The sequence below is a fragment of the Zonotrichia albicollis genome, chromosome 3 (assembly GCF_047830755.1).
Source record: "Zonotrichia albicollis isolate bZonAlb1 chromosome 3, bZonAlb1.hap1, whole genome shotgun sequence".
In the NCBI taxonomy this organism is placed as follows: Eukaryota; Metazoa; Chordata; class Aves; order Passeriformes; family Passerellidae; genus Zonotrichia; species Zonotrichia albicollis.
Genome location: NC_133821.1, coordinates 108,094,306 through 108,110,565, shown reverse-complemented (window position 1 = coordinate 108,110,565; position 16,260 = coordinate 108,094,306). Strand labels below are relative to the sequence as shown.

Sequence of the window (16,260 nt, the reverse complement as noted above, 5' to 3'; positions counted from 1 at the left end):
TTAATAAAGCCCTCTATTAGAAATTAGAAATCCAGATGCAATTTAATCGTGAGGATGAGGCAGCTTCATTGCCATTATGTATATCTCTGCATGAACAAAAAATGGATGGGCTCTGAAACAACCCATGGCTAATGAATTAAAGGCATTAGAAATTAATATAATTACCATAAGAGGAATTTATGTGATTCATGATGCTATTGTATAATAAGATTGTATTGACATTGCCAGTTCCCCAAAGTGGAGATTCTGTTCTTTCCCCTCACTCTGCATTCACTCTCACATACACAGGTTGACAAGATCTGATACAGAGCTGCAAAGCAGCCTCCTCTGTCTTCTGTCTGCTGAAAATATTGTTTTGCAATGCATTATCCATCCAAAGGTCACTCTACTTCCATTTGCTTTTCTAGGGTGATAATGTGCTGTGATTTTAAATCTACAGAGAAAGAATATATATTTCTGAAAAAAATATTAAATTTGGGTTTTCAATTAAAAGAAACAATAGAAATTGTTGAACTACATATATACATATATGTATCCCATAAACAACTTTCAGAAACATTTACATTATTTTTTTAAGTGCCTGCTTGTGCGTGTATGTGTACACATCCCGTGAACAGATCCAAAAGCATCTGTTGCCCTTTGTTGATAAGCATGTGTGGGGACACATGCACACACACTGCATTTGGGCTCTTTTGTAGGTTTCTGTAGTGCGTTTGGCTGAGATGGAGCTAATTTTCCTCGCAGAATCCTGTAGGGTATTGTGGTTTGGATTTTTGAATAAGAAGAGTGTTGCTAACACACTGATGTTTTAGCTGTTGCTGAGCAGTGATTACACAGCATCAAGACCTTCACTGTTTCTCAGCTGCCCTGGCAGTGAGTTGGCTGGACAAGAATTTGAAGGGAGGGAACAGAGGCAGGAATCTGACCCCAAATGACCAAGGGTTATTCCATACTGTAAGACAACATGCTCAGCAATACAACCAGCACTGGTCTTTCAAAGGTGCCTGTTGCTTGGAGACTGGCTGGGCAACAGTCTGCTGGTGGGAGGTGGTGAGTGACTGCTTTCGCATCACTTGGTGCAGGCTTTTTTCCCCTTCACTTATTAAACCATCTTTATCTCGACCCACAGGTTTTTCTCACTTTTGCTGTTCTGATTCTCTTCCCCATGTTGCTGGGGGAGTGATCAAGTGACTGGGTAGGTGCTTAGCTGCTGGCCCAGGTCAACCCACCACATTTGCTCCAGCCCACTTCATGTTTTGCTGGGTAAGAGAACAAAGTCAAAATGTTCTACATGCCTCTGTAGGCGGGCCTGACCCCAAGCACTGGCATGAAGTCATCCATACTCTGGAATAATTAGCATGCCTCCTGGCATGATTTTGTCCCACACTAGCTCACATTATCCCCAAGCTCGGGATAGCTGGAACTGGCAAGAGACCAGTTTGGATGTGGCCACCTTATTTTGGAGTAGAAAGAAATTTACTTACATAGACATTTTCTGTACCATTCCAGCTGGCTGCAGGATGAGTGAATGCTTTCTTATCCATTTTGTTAGCAAGTACAAATAGATGTAACCATAGCACATTTTTTTAAAAATTGCTTTATCTGTTATTTTTGAAAAATAAACAGAAGTTTTATGGTATGAGAAGACTTTGGAATGCCTCAATAATGTAGATACTATCTCCCTTTCCTGGATTCTTTCAATTTTGGACTTAAACTACTTCTTTCAAAATGACCATTTCTTACTGTGTCCAAACTGCTAATCCCAAAAGACATTGTCCTTGGAGGAAAACTGAGCATGCTTGAAATTGAGGATGCTCTTAGGGGCAAAATCATCCTTTTCATTTTATTATTCTTAGATAAAGACTTTTAAGACATATGTACACACTATGATTAAAAAAAAAACAAACCAAAGCAAGCCAAACAGAAAAAGAATGAAGGTAGGTGACATATGGCACTGTTGTAATAGCATTGCAAAGCTATCACTTCAATGGTTTCAGTCAATCATGTAAAGGGATGAAACTCTTACAGATATGCAGAGAAGGGATCTTTGCTGACACCAGTATCCCAGACAGGAAGATGGACTGTTTTCATGTGGCAGGATTATAATCATCACAGTCAGACTAACTGAAAGACAACTGCAGGCTTTGTTGTTGAACTTCTCATTCTAGGCATCATTTTGATTGCTGAGGAAACTCCCTAAAATTACAGCAATTTTATTGTTAGCAAATACCATCAAAATCTAAAATAGAGTGAACAGATGATCTGATTTAAGAAGAGAGATACTCAAGTGATAACAACATTTTCTTAGAGGAAAAAATTCTTTTACAAGAATGTGTTGCACTGGGGGGCAACACAAGGCAGTATTTTCTGCCTACCTAATGGCAGCTTTTTCTGGTAATTTGTTTCACCAGGACATCAGTTTGCACTGGCTGCATTTGGATCCTCATGTAGGAATCTGAAGTCCCACATATCAATATCCATTCCACTATCTTTTTATGTTACACCATCTTTTCAAGGAAGCTCCTTCAATTCCTTGCCTTTGTCTGTGCCTGGACACCTCCTCTTTTTCTTAGAGCTCCATAGGGAGATCCGTCTCAACTGTGCTCTGAACCACTCTTTTCTTTGCTGACATTGCTGACTCAGGTGTAACCCTTGTGCGTAGCTCAGCCACCTCTTCATTTCCAATCCTGGCTCATTGCCCCTAGCTACTCACACAGCCCCCATCATGAACTTTTAAATAAATTAAAGTTGGGAAGACTCAGGACCTTTGGAGCATTGGTTGCTCATCGCACTAATTGACTAATGGCTCTTGTATTCTCCATTCTCCAAGCAGATATAGCCATATAGCTAAAGCCAACAAATATTTCTTATAACTTAATATTACTTGCAGCAACCCAAAGAGAGATTTAAAAAGCTGAATATCTTTACCTAGTAAGCTGAAATGATTATACAGCACATCATATGTTACAGAGAAACAGCTTTTTCTTCACTGTTAACATAGTTGTCTCATTATTATCTCTTCAAATCTGCGAAGAGCATTTCTCTTCATTTAAGAGAGCACACTACACATTCCATATTTTAAAATTAAAGCAATATGGAATTTTCAGAGCCTAAAAACAGTTCTTGAGAAAGAACTGTCCTGAAAACCAAAGTGAAATATCATCAGTGAAGCGTTTTTGTTACTGATCCATAATCTATACATTAATTTGCATAGTTCCCAAGTAAGAAGAAGTCTTTCTGACAGCCCAGTAGAAGCATTCTGACAGCCAGCATGCATTCTCTTTTCTCCTCTGAGTCACTAGTTCCCTGGTTGCAGAGACTTTTCAGGCCAAAGTGTGCATGCATGTATCCATATGAATCCAGTCCCTTCTGTTCACACTTCACCTCCAGTTCTGCTTCTATATTGCTGTTACCCACAATGATATACAAGAACTTAATTTTTCAATGGTTTTCAGAGACCAGGTTGCTTTTTTTTGCCCATCAATTCAAAAAACAAATCTATATTTTGTCCACATATCTACATTATATCCTTCTTTAAATAATAATTCTTTCAGACTTTCTAACGCAAAATCTCACAAACCTATTTTTATAGAGCAATTCTTCAAGACAGCATCAATATCAATTCAATTTTTTAGTTATAATTCCTCAGTAGCTCAGTAATGAAGAAGTTGTTTCAAGAAAGCATACCAGTGACTTCCACCTTTTTACCTAAACTGAGCATCATCACTGAAAAGGGTCTTCTCTGGTACAGGGAGGCATCATTATTACAGCACTGTGATAGCAATTTGAGACTAATTAGACAGGAAGGAATTGGAAAAAAATTGTATAAATTTATTTTATGCTTTGGAGTTTTAAAGGGCCTCTTATTTTCTTTTAATCGGCCTGTAAACCTCTTGTTCTGAGCTTTACAAACTTCTAAACACACTTATTTGAGGTCACAGTTAAAATGCTAAGGTTTTTTGTCCTGACAGAGCTGACGTTTACCTTGTTTAAAGTGTTTAACATAAAAGTCAACACAATACATTCATGATGTGAAGTAGGCCATATTCACTTACCTGAAAAAATGCTCATCCAATACTTTGTAAACATTTAAAGCACATAAGATAAGAAGTGAGATCACAAGCTTCTGCTCATGCACATTTCATCCCTTATTCTATAGGCGTAACACCCATTATAAAACCCAGTTAAATTGATGGGAGTCTTTCCACTGACTGCAAATGAATAGAGAATCCTATTCCTTCATTCCCTGCCTGCCCAGGAAAATACACATCTTCACAGCACAAAGGCAGAAGGGGAGGAGATTCTGTTGCCAGGTTTTGTAATCGAAGAAATTAAATTGCCTCTGAGTAACCTGTTCTGCGATACTGCTTGTGCAGAACTCATTTGCTTAAATATAACCTGGCAATAACAATCCAAACCAGGCAGAGGACTAAAATGAGTACGAGTGTAAGGAAATTGTGTGAGAATTGTCTTCCACCTGGCTTTCAATTTACTGTAGGCATGTCACCAAGAAAGCAATTCTAAGTTAAACAATACAAGCCTGAGCTTTGTACTGACAACCTCCAGAGAATGCTGCAAACAACATGGAATGAATTTTACTGTCTTGTATATTAGTCATAGCTCAGCATAATATGAATTGTCCAGCTGGACATCTTGTCTCTGTCCCTCCTAGTCACCAAAATGTGACACAAATATTTCTATAGCCCCAAGGCAAATTAGCACAAGAGAGCTTCCATCCCTTAGACCCGAGCCCCCCAGGGCAGGAGGACATTGAGTGCAAGCTGACCGTCAGGAAGCGTTCCTGGCCCAGGCTCTCTTTCTGTCTCTGTGTGGGCCTGGGCTGGGAGAACAATTTTTGGCCCAGGTCAAAACTATGCCAAGGAATTTACTAACAATTTATGCTCATGCCAGTGCATAAAGGATACCTTTGCAGTCACTAGTGTAGACATTCTGCCACATGACAGACTGAGAATGGTTTGCACATGCAGCTAGAAACTTTATTGAATTCTTTTTCACCCCAGAAGCCAGGAGACTGTCTCTTCATATCCAGTTGATAGAATTATTTTGTACTATATGTATTATAAGATCTGGAGAATAGTGGCTAGCAGAGGAATTATTTTGAATAAAACCCAGCAGTTCTCCATAGGCATAACTGATACTGCAGTACAACTGTGCTGTAAAAAATTTAAATGCAGAGGTTGTTGATATGAGTAGTAGAGGTGACAGCTGTCAAGGGAGAACTTTGAAGAAAAGTAACTCCAAAGGGCAGAAGTTAAAAAGAAGGCTCCATAGACTTAGTGGATCACATATAAACAGCACTTCTATTGAACTCTGCACCAGGGAAAAATAGGAGACATTCTGACTAGTAAGTGTGAAAAGAGATTGTAAATGCTTTACTCATAGAGGGGTGATTTTTTAGAAATATCTTCAAGGTAAATCTTGATAAAAGAGGAACAGGAACTGAATTTGTTAGTAAAATCTGAAGAAACTTTAGGAGAAAATAGTAAGAAGAATATCAAAAGTGCATGTGCAAAGCACAAATGCAGAGAAAAATTACAATTTGACATGTAAGTTTACTTCCACATACACTTATCCTGTTGCAGTGGGATCACTGTGCTTATACTGTCAGATAAAAGAACAGATTACAGAAGAGAAGAAAAATCCTAAATTGAAGTAGCTGAACAAACTATATTGCACCCTAAGACTGGGCACATGAAATGGTCCCAAAGTTTAGCAACTGTTGTGATAATTTGCATGTGATAACAAAAAGAAAAGAAAAATAAAATTTCATCTTGAAAAAATTTGCTGTGAGATTGCCATGCTGTTGATAAAGATGGGAGCATAACTGTAAACAAAATTAAAGGAACTGCAGAAAGAGCTGAGTCATTTACAGCCATCTTCTATGCCATTTATCAGAACCTAGAAAGGCATCTTGCTTGTTGTGGGTAAACAAAATGATTAAGTAGAAGGACAAAAAATTGAGTGTCCTTAGTTATCACTCATTATCTATGTAAGGCAGATCACCTAATTGCTCAAAGATTACTGCTGCTGCACAGCAAAAACAGCTTGCTTTAAAAATCCAAGTAAAGGCTCCCATTCATGTTGTCTTGTACTGCATATAGAATCCTTCTGTGTTATAATTAACTTTATATCTTGTCACACAAATTCAAGTCAATTAATAATTATTCTGGGGTATCATGTCAGATATCAGAACAAAATGTAGTGAAGTTAAACCACTTGAGTCTTCAACTCCAGAACAGAGACACCAGAAATTACTTTTAGAAGATCCCTAAGTTTTCCTTTGTGTTAATGAAAATAAACACTTTCATAGATGTTGGTTGAAAACACAAATAACATTATTTCAGAACAATTTTTTCTACTATATTACTATTTACAATATCAGTATATCTGATTTCCTGAGTTCTTTGCTAGAACAAGTGGTGTTAGCAGCGCAGTCTGTCAAAAGAAAGGAACATGGGATTTTTTAAAGGGTATCTTCAAAGCTTTGTGATGTCAACAACATTAATGATCGTGGAGGAGAAACTGTAAAGACTTCAGCTATGTTTTCTCAGACATTTAAGATCCTAAGAGTTTCAAATATGTTTGCAACTGAAGAAACAGCCTCTTTAGCCATATTTTTTCTCATTGCAAACATGTCTCTCTTCCAGAAAACCACTCCTGAAAAGAAAGTTGTTACTTCTTTGTCCCACAGTCTCTGAAAGTCTATTTTAACACATCACTTTACTCTATAAATCAGTATTTAATCTATCATTCAGTATTATCTGACCAATATACTGTATCCCTGTATTCTGGAAGTCTGCTACTCCTGAGACAAAGACACTGCGTTGCCCAAGTCAGTTTAAAAACAGGTGATAATAAAAAAATAAAATTCAGAATAATAAGCAGTATCTTATTTTATGAATTTACATTTTTGATTTAAAAAGGGGAAAGATGCACTGTTTGAGAGTAGATGGCTTAAGAGTGACTAAAAGAAAATAAAACGTACAAAATTTGTAATAGAATTACTTTTCTGCTTTTTACTGTGTCCTTTGCATTATCTTTGGGGTTTTTGCTCTTTCTTTCATTTATTCATTATTCTGGTCTTTAGGTGCTCTTTGTGAACTCAGTGCATGATCAGAACATCATAAGAATAGCATCCACTTAATTTATCTCCTTAGGCTTTTCTCCGCAGAGAGAACTAAAAGGCAAGATTCCAATCTCTAAGAAATTTTATTTTTTAAATGCTTTTCTACTACCTCTTATTTCTGCTTCATTAAATAATCTGAGTGAATTTTAGCCCTGTTCATTTTGCTGCCACCAATACAGATTTCATTTTTCATTTTCATCTTCAAATAGCTTTGATTTTTATACTGTTTATCAAAATCCAAAGAGAGTCAACAAGTTTGTTGAAGGGAAAAGAACTGGTTTCAGGGCCAGAAAACAAATCAGGTGTTCTTACTTAACCATCTTCGCCTTTGTGTGAAAAATCTAGCAGAAGACACTGCTATTAAAAAAACCAAACAAACACATATTTTTCTATTAAAAAAATACCATTGTTCTTTTAAAAAAATCCAAAACACAGCAGCCAAATGCTCAAAGAATGTTGAGAAATTCTTATTTTGAGGTTACATTTGTGACCTACTTTGCAGGTCATAAAAATTGATGTATTCTCAACTTCACTTGTAATTATTATATAAAAATATTAATGATTAGAAAATGTAGCTTTGAATTTCCTTGTTTTTTAGATTTCTCAGCTATGCTTCAGTGCACACATTTGAAGTAGGTGTCTTACAAGTATGAGAGAAGGAAATAATTTGATGCCTGATGGGTGTTCTTGCTTTCATTAGTATGTTGTTTATTAAAAAGGGATGAATGCTCTTACTTAGGTATTCCAGGTAGCTTAACACCTGAGACTCAATTGAAGTCCATGAAACCATGCATTCTGAGGACAGAAAAGCTCCTTCCCCTCCCTTATAAGTAAATATGGGGAGCCAAGAACAAAGCTATGGGAGGGAGGGGAGGTTAGAATAAAAGTTTACTTAATTTCAGAAGCGTGAAGAAATAGCGAATAAATTAAATTTAAATTAATTTTGTTGCAGGTTGACAGGTCCTCAGCACAGGTAATTAATTCAGTGAGTTTCAATAAACTAGAATTAGAAGCAAATGAGAAACATCTCCTCCTAAAGTGATGGGGAAGATGTGTACCATTATCTCTTGGTGCAGGCAGGCTGACACTCTGCAGCTTTCTGGGGTGCTGGGCCACAAGGTTTGAGTGATGCTGCTGCATGTGCAGGAAGGTGAGGGGAGGTGGTGGTCCCTGGCCAAGGAAGAAGAGGAGAGAGAGGAGCAATTGGCAGTAGTTCATAACTTGGTGAGAAAGAAAAATGCTAATGTACATTTCTAAAATCAGACATATTCAATGGCTCATTTAATAACAACCTTCAGTTAAAATGGATTTTTGTTTCTATTTGGAAATTGACTTCCCAGATGCATTGCTTTTCCAGACAGAACAGCATTGTTTCCTTTTTTACTTATCAAAGGGGAAGAATAAGGAAGTACATAAAAGCCAGATTTCCAGTGGGGTGTTGGATAGCTGTGCTGAGCCCATGGCCATGCCTGGGAGGGGGCAGTTTTGTGTGCCAGGACCACTCCTCTTGCAGGGAGGGAAGCTGAGTTCTCTGCAAGCTCTGCCTGCACATGAGCCTGTCACCACAACCCCACAGCAGTTGTTTGGTGATGTTTGCAGGCTGGTTTGCATATTTTTGATGGCATGTGATGCAAATACACTGTTATATCAGTGGTACAGACTTACCATTGTTGTTCATTAAAGACCTGTCTGCTGCTCACAAGAATTAGATATAATCAGCAGTCATATATTGCGGCTAGAGCACAGATCACTTCTATAAAACTTGCTTCTGTCTTCTCATTTTCTGTTCAACATTATCATTAACATTTTCATTACAGCTCGTTCTTCCACAGTAGCCATGTCCACATTTGTCTCAGATTATTGTCATCTTCTCTTTTGTTCAAAATAGAGGATAAATTATTAATTAAATCCTACAGTGGGCACTCAAGTCAACCATAAGAGTTAGCAGTGTTTTCACCAAAAAAATCAGGATTATTTGTATTTACATTATTTATAAGGGAAATAGTATATTCACCTTTTCTTTTTTCAGGATGTGTTTTTACCTATGCAGTTCCTCCATAAAAGATTCTGTACTGTTCCTCAAAAGTAATTTTGTTGTCAAATTCTTGCTCTGACAGAACTCTAGCTTTTGCAAGAACATTGAGAGGAAAGCAAATTAAAATTGCATAATAGGAATTAATAACATATGAACCAGCTAGTTAAAGAGAGGACGTTTATGAATTTTCTATTGTATTTATTGTGTGTTTCAATGCAGAACTTTCATTTTAAATAAGTAGGGTTTGGGGTATTTTTTTCATACACAGGAAACACTGCTATTAGTCAGACTTCAACTGGATAGATTTTATGAATCCATATACCTTAGGGACATCTAAACATAAGAATTAATGGCAAAGCTAGGGTGGAATACGTACTGCCTTTTCAGGATCGGTTGTTTTTTTCCAGTTTACATTACTTGGTTTGTTTTTGGTTTTTGTTATTGACAACAGCTCTCTTGCATATCATTTGTACAGAACCCCTTTTCTGTAGATTTAAATAGATAATTTGATACTGGGTTTGAAGACAAGGTGGTTGTCACATCTGTAAATTCAAAGCAAGAGAGCATTACATTTTGACTCCTCAAGTGCATAAATTTTTGAAAGTTCAGATGTCAGCTAATGTTGATGTCAGCTGATATCAGCTATTTGTTTAAGATAACTGTTGGAATTACCCAGCACAACTGATTTCAAATAAGAATCTGGGAAAATTAACACCACAGAAAATTCAACTCAAAACATATTGGGAAGTAATTGAGAACATAAAAAGAACTGAAAAGCATGGATGGTGTAATACATGGTTGTCATAAATGTCGTATCATTCCTATCAGCCTTGAATCACCAATATGTGCAAGCACCTATATATAATTAGGAATGTGCATATTCTCTCCCTAAATAATTTGCTCAACTGGGATTTTAGTAAAAGCTCTTGACTAGCCTTAATACAAGGCTAAGCATAAGGTAGCTATTAGATGTGTATGATGCATAAAGAAATAATCATAAAGTAATATCTTTCATTTTTTCAATGAATTTACCTCATTGATGTTGGGGGTGTGAACTGTTCTTCCTTTTAATCTTAACATAATGTTGACACTTTAATTTGTGCTAAGGATAAATTGTGCTAGTAATATTCTCAATATTACTGGTGTGGTCTTGGTTCTGGGGTACTATGCAGACTGCATTTTATAGCCTGCTGCTGGCATTTTAAGCAAAACAGTGGAGCACAGATCATTTATGCCAAGAAGCTCATTTACGCAAGCTACAATGTCAAGTTTAATTAAGGGCTACAGTGACAAAAGAGAGCCAATTGCATGTGCTCAAAATACTTTTCAGATGACAAATGACTGATACCCATAAAAACAATATCCAGGGCAATTGTTAGGGTTATGATACTTAAACTTGCCTAAAAATATCTAAAGCTAATGTTCTATAAAATTTAAATTTGAAAAATAAAAAAACAACTTTAAATTTTATAAATAGGGTCTTTCTTCATAGAGGTAAATAAAATGTAACTGGTAATTAGGAGCATTTATATCCCCACATTTTCTCGGTTCAGCTCTATGTGATTTTATGATCAGTAATTTTGTAACTGGCTTACTAGAATGGCTTTATGATGGTCCCTGGTCAAAGTAAATGTGTAGGGAAAAATCTGCTGGCATGACTTATTTTGTGTTTTTCTCCCTGCTCAGAACACTCAGTGTTTAAGAAAACAAGTCAAAACCTCTTCTGCCTAATCCCCATCAACATTTCTCTCTCTTCTCTTGCTCTTTGTGGCCACCACATCATAAAGGGAGAAAAGGGAGAGTTGATGCTAAGGATAAAGGTCAAGATGATAGAATATGACAACTCTTTGAATTGAAAACAGAAATGACTGTCCCTAAGTATTCAGCATGAGCTTCTCTTTGCTCCCTGCAGGGCATCTGCACCACAACCACCGCATTTTTACACTTCTTCTTCTTAGCTTCATTCTGTTGGGTTTTGACAGAAGCGTGGCAGTCATATATGGCTGTTACTGGAAAAATTAGGACGCGACTCATAAGGAAGCGTTTCCTGTGCCTTGGATGGGGTAAGTCAGTAAAATTAATTTCCTAAGAATCATTGGAATGAAATATTTAATGCAGTGGCAATGTTAATAATATAATCATTTTCTTCAGTAAAAGTGGAAAATAGTAGACAGCATGTTTCTAAAAGGAAAACTAGGTTAGAAGCTTTTCCACTGTATGTCAAGCTCAAGGTATGCTGGTGTATAATGTAGCATTCTTTTCTAAATATGTTTTAACAAAATTTTAGAATATTTTCAGCTAGGTAGTGTAATATCAAGAAATCCAAATAAAACAAGAAAGAAACATTCTCTGAATATTCATGAAACCCCTTTCAAGCTAAGACCTGTCAAATGTATCAGTAATTTAGCTACATCAAAGCAGTACACCGTGGGCAGAAAACTGTGTCCTCCTCCCTGCCAGTGCTTTAGAAAAACAAACCCTACAACAGCAATGTGCTTCATTAAATAATTCATTCCATGTGAAATGGCCCATTTCGCATTAGCTTGCCCTGTCATTTTTTGTCCAGGCAGAACAGCAATATTTTACTCAGCATCTGCTGATTATTATTGTTTTGGTTTTTTTTCAGGACTGCCAGCATTAGTGGTTGCAATATCAATAGGCTTTACCAAGACAAAAGGATATGGAACAGCTCACTAGTAAGTCAATCTGAAATGATAAACTATGTTTTTATTGACCAAGATTGCCATACCCATCAGGAACTGCATAGCACACTCTACAGCTATCCATTCACACCTGGAATTGCCCTGAGAATCACTGAGTGATCCATATAAGAACAAAGAGAAAACAGCATGTCAGTCTTGGACTGAGCTCAGCAAAGCACCAGGAATCCCATATTTCATTTGAGATTTTGAAATAGCAAGCTTTTAAGAAGCCCCGAGCATTGGGTCCACATAAACAGCTAACATTTATATAGATTTACAAAAGAGAATCTTAAGTGTTCTGAGTAACCTCTGCCAACCTTTAAACATATCCAAAACTGTACTGGTAAGAGCCTCTTTGGCAGTCAGGTTTCTGCACACCAAGCAGGTACCTCAGGTTTAATGCCCCTGAGCAGCTTGGAGCCAAAGCCCTTCAAACATCTCAAAGCAGTTCTCCCATCCATCCCCTCTCTCCTGGACACCCTGATCCAGCCCATTTCTTGGACTGTGCTGTATTTGTGAGACAGAAAAGAGGAAATGTGTGTGCTTCATTTACATTCAACTAATTGAATACCAGTTTAGCCACCTGGCTGGTTCCAGTGTGTATTTAGCTCCTTGGAAAATTGACTCCTCAGAGAGGCTGCCCTTCAGTCTTCTGATGAAGAAGGAGCTGAGCCTTCCTCCTGCCAGTGGAGCACTCCAACCACCATTATGTATGCAAGGGTGTGCTTCCTTTGGTCAGCCTGTTTGGAGCTCTCCTCACGTTGCCTAAGAAATTGAGTATGCATCTGGACAGAAAGAGGAAATATGACTCTGTAGACTGGTAATGAGGGCATTCATCAGCAATGTGGATGAGTTAGGTCAAGTCTTCACTTCAATGAATATTTAATTATTCTCTTTAGCATCATCACTGAGATCAGGATTCCCCCTCCCTTCCCTGTATGTCTCATCATCTTGCCACTCCAGCTCTGGGTGGGTAAGAATACAAAACCAAACCTCCTCCTGAGTTCTGGCTCCAACCACTAAGCTCTGTAGTTATAAACTGTGACAACGCGCATCTTGAGCTTTTCAATGAGGAATGTCTTATGTAACTGAAATGCTTAATTACACTTAGAGCTGGCAAGTGCAACAGTGGTCTTAGTCCCCTTTTGAGTGTTATATTGAGAACCTACTCCTCTGAATTCTTTTTTCATCTTGCTGGCTTTTTTTTTATTTTTATTTTTTATTATGAACCTCAACTGGAAAACCATTTAGGCTGTGAGAATTGCAAATCACTAAATAAGGATGTCCAGACCCCCATTGGAGATGTAGCTCTGTCCCTTGCAGGATTAATCCTATTACATTTTCTCTACTGAAATCATTCATGTGTGAGTACTTGCTTTAGTTAACATTTCTTCCTGCTTCCTTCCTGGGCTGAATGCATTTTTAAAAGAGGATATTCTGAAATATTCAGACAAAGCAACAAATCATTCATTAAGAGCAACCTGGAAAGTAAAAAAGAGCAGGTCTCTGTACATGTAACAGCTCTTCTCCCAGGATCCAAATGCAGCTGGCATGGTACTATGGGAGAAAAGATCAAATGAAGGTGTACAAGGGACAAATAGAACCATAATTCAGCTCTCTCATCTTATTTGCAAATATATTTTCTTGGCATTTGACATCGGAGTTACATAAGGAAAACAGTGAAGTCAAGGAATGGAGATTCCTCCTCCATCACCAGCTCATGTGCTGTCCCACTCCAGAAGGCAGCAAAGAATTTTGTCTCATGACAGCTGTTGGGCAGTGTAAAAGCAGAGCTCCTGTCCTGCTCCTCCTACCATAACTAAAGCACTTGTGTGTAAGTTTTTTAATTGCTTACACTATATTTTGCCTAATTGGTTGCAGTCAGTTACACACATGCTGCTATCAGAAACACACCCTGTTGCAAACTATTCATGCCCTTCAAGATGCTCATTTTTAGAACATTAAAAGTGAAAATTAAGGAATTTATTCTGATTCCATAGTCCCACACATGAAGAGATTCATGGAAAAGGAGAAGGTTCAAGAATCTTTGCAGCACGTCTCATTTCTCTATGGTGTATGTATGATGAGAGTGCTCAAATTGTTCACACTGGAGCCATTTCTGTGATCATCAGTCTCTGATTTCTTTTTTTCTGAGTCCTAATTATTAGAGTGTTATATTTATGTATTTTTTATACTGCATAAGAAAAATATTTCACCCAGACACTTGTAGGGATAGAAATACAGGGATAGAGATAGAGGCTGAAGAGATTTCCTAAAAATAATTTAAAAACCCACAGAGACAAGCTTTTAGATATTTATATTTCAGGTTATCTGGAAAAGAGTAGTGTGTTTGAAAGCTTAATAGCTTTTTCCAGCCTTTAATCTACTAAATATTATTGCTATCTCTTTTCAGACACTCACAGCTAGGAAGGCATCACTACTAAAACTTACAGTTAATAAACCTATGTGAACTGTTCATGTTAACATACAGTGGAGATAAATTCCAGGAATTTATTGTAGCAGCAAAAATTAAAATTCTATCATAGTCATACTCATGCCATGCTCTCTTAAAAGAAGGAACCAATCTCCTAGAGAGTATCAAATATCTCACAAAATGTACAGGACACAGGAGCAAGTGTACAGATGCTTCATCACTCAGCAGAATTTTATGATCATGTAACATGGTCCCATAAAGCCACCAGTGACTGCTCTTAACACTAATCAATTTATATGGCTTTCTGCTATGTGTGCATCAGGGAGAAAGAAGAGAACATGAGAACAAAATAAAAACAACTATAAAACACAGGGGGGAAAACTATCAGAGCAAGAAAGAGGAGAAGGAAAACTAGTAAAAAATCAACAGGAATTGCCTCGTGTTGTAGGAAGGCACCTGAAAATCCATCTCCAGTCAGTCCTCAACAGAAGAAGATGGAGGAAAATTTAATTTCAGTCATCAGCTAGAAAATGTTGAATATATTGCAATAATGATGTCACACACTGGTGAAAATCCAGACTGTTCAAAATTCAGATCGTGTAAAAATGAGACTAAGTGAAAAAAAGGACAACCTCTACATTTTTTTCCACCTCTGCCTCTAAGCAGAAATCACTTTTGAACAGCCATTTTACTTGATAACATGGAAAAGAGAGGGAAACATTTTTCCTTTATGTCAAAGTGTTTTGTGATAGAAACTTTTTTTTTTTTTTTTTTATTTAGGACCCTTTTATCAGCGCAGGTAACTGAAGTTATTTTCAAACTACAATGCATCAACGACTGTTTTTATGAACTGCTGTTTCTGTCTCCCATTAACATGAAAATTTTAATTACAAGTCCTGATTACTCTAAGTGGTCATCTTCACTAAGTTTGAAAGTTCATACTGGTAAGGAAGTGCTCTATGAATGTGCACTTCCCCCTCTCAGAAGTCTGTGTTCCCAGACTGACAATAATAACCTAGCTTTTGAAAAAATAGTAGGAAAAACTGCAGAAAAATTTGAAAGCATTTTTCTTTGACATTGCAAAAATAAATTGAACATTAGTGTTGTAGGTGGTTTTTGAAGTAGGATGTAAAATAGCTTGGCATGTACTACCTTTTTAACTGTGAAGCAGATAGGAACTATTTGCATCCTTTTATCATTCCAGAATTTAGCACACTGGTGCTGTTGCATTCATGTGACAGTTTTCACATGGCTTCATTGCAATGGAAAATGCTTTTGTTCCTTGCAGTGAGAATACCAGCCCTAACAGACCATTAATATTATGGTGTGTCTGCATTTATTTTACTTGGTTTTGGAAAGTACAAAAGCACTAATGGAAAATAAAGGAGATATGCATGATTCTGATGTGAATGTTTCTGGATATGAAATCCAAGTGGATTATTTGAATGTATATGCTAGAGTTTCCTCATATGTAGGTGTGATCATGCATTCAAATAAGCATGCTGTTCTTTGAATGTGTAATCACTGGGAAAATAGCACAGCTGCATTTACTTCAGTGTGTGTAGCTCCTGTTCTTTTGCAGATTTGAAAAGCTTTACATCATAGTATATCAAATATTTAGAATTTGATTCTGTAAGTGCTCTGTGTTTGGAAATCTGATGGTTTTTAGTGAAAACCCTGATGCAGAATGACAAACTCTTTGAGATTCGGAGGTCTCCAGAAAATACAGTTTTCAGATGCTTTAAAATATACATTTAAATTGTTTGCAAAGTATTAGAAGGAATACAGAACAGATCATATAACACAAATGATTTTTCTCTAATTGACATATTATCTTTAAGGTGTAGTTCTAATAGCAATTATTAAATGACAGGATATGTAGAAACCTGGTTTTTTCTGAAGTTCCATATTACAGGTGCTTGACCATTTCACCACTTTTAAG

At 37.0% G+C, this 16,260-nt stretch overlaps 1 protein-coding gene across 13 annotated transcripts in view; it reads left to right on the top strand.

The window, feature by feature from the left end:
- The window catches only part of ADGRB3 (adhesion G protein-coupled receptor B3), a 445,578-nt gene that overhangs the window by 391,518 nt on the left and 37,800 nt on the right, over positions 1–16,260 (top strand). For all 13 annotated transcript variants that reach the window (XR_012579769.1, XM_014264918.3, XM_005483937.4 and 10 more), the window contains 2 exons: positions 11,095–11,245; positions 11,809–11,878. Coding sequence is in view for 12 of the 13 variants with exons in the window: in XM_014264918.3 (XP_014120393.1) it covers positions 11,095–11,245; positions 11,809–11,878 (221 nt within the window). In the remaining variant the exon portion in view is untranslated. The remainder of the gene's footprint in view (positions 1–11,094; positions 11,246–11,808; positions 11,879–16,260) is intronic.